Raw genomic sequence first — 2,924 nt, forward strand, 5'->3', positions numbered from 1 at the left:
GCAGCCACAGTTACTACACAACCAAAAACCCCCAAGGGCCAACCGAACTACAATTACTAGTGGAACTCGAAAGATCATTCGAAATGTGTACAATTATTTAAAAACTTTAGATGAACACGGACCAGATGAGAATCATCAACTTGCATTTTTATCCAATGGGAAACGAAACGTAAGTACTACAACTGGACGATACTTCTTCGACTAACCTTAATATAAGAATAGAAGGTTCAAAATCCAATTAATTGATTTACACGTTTGCTTCAGATTGCAGGGATCGCAGCGTCTATGCTAGGAATCCATGAAAATTCTGTGAGAGGTTGTATTAAAAAACAACCTAATCTAAACACCCCGCCTCGAAAAAAAAGAAAAACGAAATGGGAAATTGATGATTTCGATCAAACCGCGATACGAAATTTGGTTTATAGAAATTTCGAACAAGGTGCAAATATGCATGCATACATTTTAATAAATCACTTCATTAACGATTTATAATATAAATTTCAGGAGCACATATCACGCTACAAACGCTCTTAAACGAAATTAATGAGAAAATCGACACATTTATTGAATCACCCATTAAAATTAGTATTCTACGGATTATAATGCATCAAATTGGATTTGAGTATAAAGTGTTCGATCACAGATTACGATTAATGGAAAGACAAGATATTGTTGAACAACGTAAAAAGTATTTGAAGTAAGTTTTAATTATCGTGACTCATATAAAATCGATAGTTATTGAAAACGAACCGTCATATTGCATGCTTGAATAAAACATACTTAATTTGGACAACATGATCATACTCTTTGTCCGTGATATTAATTTAATTATTGATGAGCATTGCTGAACTTAATTCCTATTTGACTAGATTTTTAACAAAAATGTAAAAGATGATAAACTCAGTCAAGCGCAATTTATTGTGTTGTGTACAATTTGTTGTGTATTTTAGACGAAAGAAAGAAATTGATGCCACCAATAAAAATGTAGTGTTTTTGGACGAAACTTGGGTCAATAAAAATCACCAAAAGCAAAAGGTTTGGACCGACGGTACCGTCAAATCGACACCAAATTGCAAAATCGGAAAGGGTGATCGTTTAATTATCACGCACGCTGGATCCAAGGACGGATTCGTGCCGAATGTTTTAAATATCTTTTGTTCAAATACCGGACAAGCGGATTACCATCAAGACATGAATGCAGAATATTTTGAAAAATGGTTTGTTGAGCAACTTTTAGTATCATTGGAAGAGCCAAGTGTCATAATTATTGATAATGCCAAATACCATTCAAGGAGGTACTATTTCTAACATTGAAACTGCATTATAATTATTAGCATGTAAGAGTTGCATATGTACGACTTACAAATATAAATTTTACAGAGTCGATGCTGTACCTACGTCCAGTTCGAGAAAAGGCGTCATAATAGAATGGCTAACCAGCAAAAAAATCAACTTCCCTCAAAATGCAACCAAAGTTCAACTATACGACATAGTTAAAGCTTTTAAGCCATTCAATGTTGAGTACTATATTGACAAAATTGCAGAAGAGTATGGTCATGAAGTTCTAAGGCTCCCTCCTTATCATTGTATCTTTAACCCGATCGAACTGATTTGGGCAAATACCAAAAATTATGTAGCTACACATAATGTGACCCAAACACAAACAGATGTAAAACAATTATTTATAGATGCATGTAATAGAATAACCAGTGATAATTGGTGTAAAGCAGTAGAACATTGTAAGAAAGAGGAAAAAAATATTGGAAAAAGGATGGCATTTCTGATAAGCCAATAACTCCCATAATTATCAATTTAAATGATTATACCGATAGTGAAAGCAGTGACACTGAATCTGAATAAATAAAATGTATTTTTTGATTGTATGATGGGTATATCATGGTGCCCCATTAAAAAGAGCGTGACGTCACTTTTCGCAAGCTCCACCCGCACAGTACATACACAAGTTGAGTAGAGTTTAATACCTGCGTGACTTTTGCAGATTCTACAAATTATATCTATTTTCTAAGGAGTAGTAAACTTGTACATTAATTTAATTATCGACGTAACAGTTAACTCGAATATTTTGCAAATTCCTGAAAATTACATTCTTTCAAAGGTATGTATTTATTATTTTAAAATTTTGTGAAATAATTTAAATTGTATTTCAAATTGTTTAGTCGACTTTAGATAAAGTCAGATTCTGGACTTGGTTATATAGGGATAGCTGAGAAATAAATGCCGTCAAACACGTAAACAAATAAGTAATTAAGACTAACTAATAAACAATTTAAGACAATATGGACATGCTCAGCTAAATATACTTGACTGTTTTCACACCAGTTCTTCGTATGCAAATAATTACCACTGCCAAACGTGACGATTGGGAGATTGGGCATTTGAAAATGGCTTATTAATTAAATTTGTCATCAATTGACACTAATTTACTCAAAATCGGAGAACATACGCGGAAAGAACTCCATTGTCGGTTGAAGTAAAAAAAAACAAGCTCAATTTTAAAAAAGCGTGAGTGAATTGTGCAAGTTTTAAGAAATTCAATGTCACTCGTGGGTGTATTTTCGGTCTTGTTTTTCAGGTTTGCGTGCCTATGTAGATTTCATTCATACATTATGACAGTCAATACACTCTAAAAAATCAATAACCGTTGGTATTGATACGTGACTCTACCGCGTGGTATTGATCAGGTATTGAATTAATACTACGTGGTAAAAAATTTAATACCAATTAGTATTAAAATTATTACCATGAGGTATAATTTCAATACCGGTTTTATACTAATATGGTATAACCGTTTAATACCAAGGCGGTAGAGTCACGTATCAATACCGTTAGGTTTTTTTCAATACCACGTTTCTAAGAGTGTAGTGAAGTTGGTATCCTGGTCTGAATTTTTTGGAAATCTTTAA

The 2,924-nt window shown here is 33.0% G+C and overlaps 1 protein-coding gene across 1 annotated transcript; it reads left to right on the top strand.

Annotated features, from left to right (window-relative positions):
- Positions 1–653: 653 nt before the first annotated feature.
- Positions 654–1,713, top strand: LOC110856412. The gene is made up of 4 exons (XM_035857016.1): positions 654–697; positions 951–1,295; positions 1,381–1,615; positions 1,702–1,713. Exons 1-4 carry the CDS (start codon positions 654–656, stop codon positions 1,711–1,713), a joined length of 636 nt encoding a protein of 211 aa, XP_035712909.1.
- The last annotated feature ends 1,211 nt before the right edge of the window (positions 1,714–2,924 follow it).

The sequence above is a fragment of the Folsomia candida genome, unplaced genomic scaffold (assembly GCF_002217175.1).
Source record: "Folsomia candida strain VU population unplaced genomic scaffold, ASM221717v1 Fcan01_Sc015, whole genome shotgun sequence".
Lineage (NCBI taxonomy): Eukaryota > Metazoa > Arthropoda > Collembola > Entomobryomorpha > Isotomidae > Folsomia > Folsomia candida.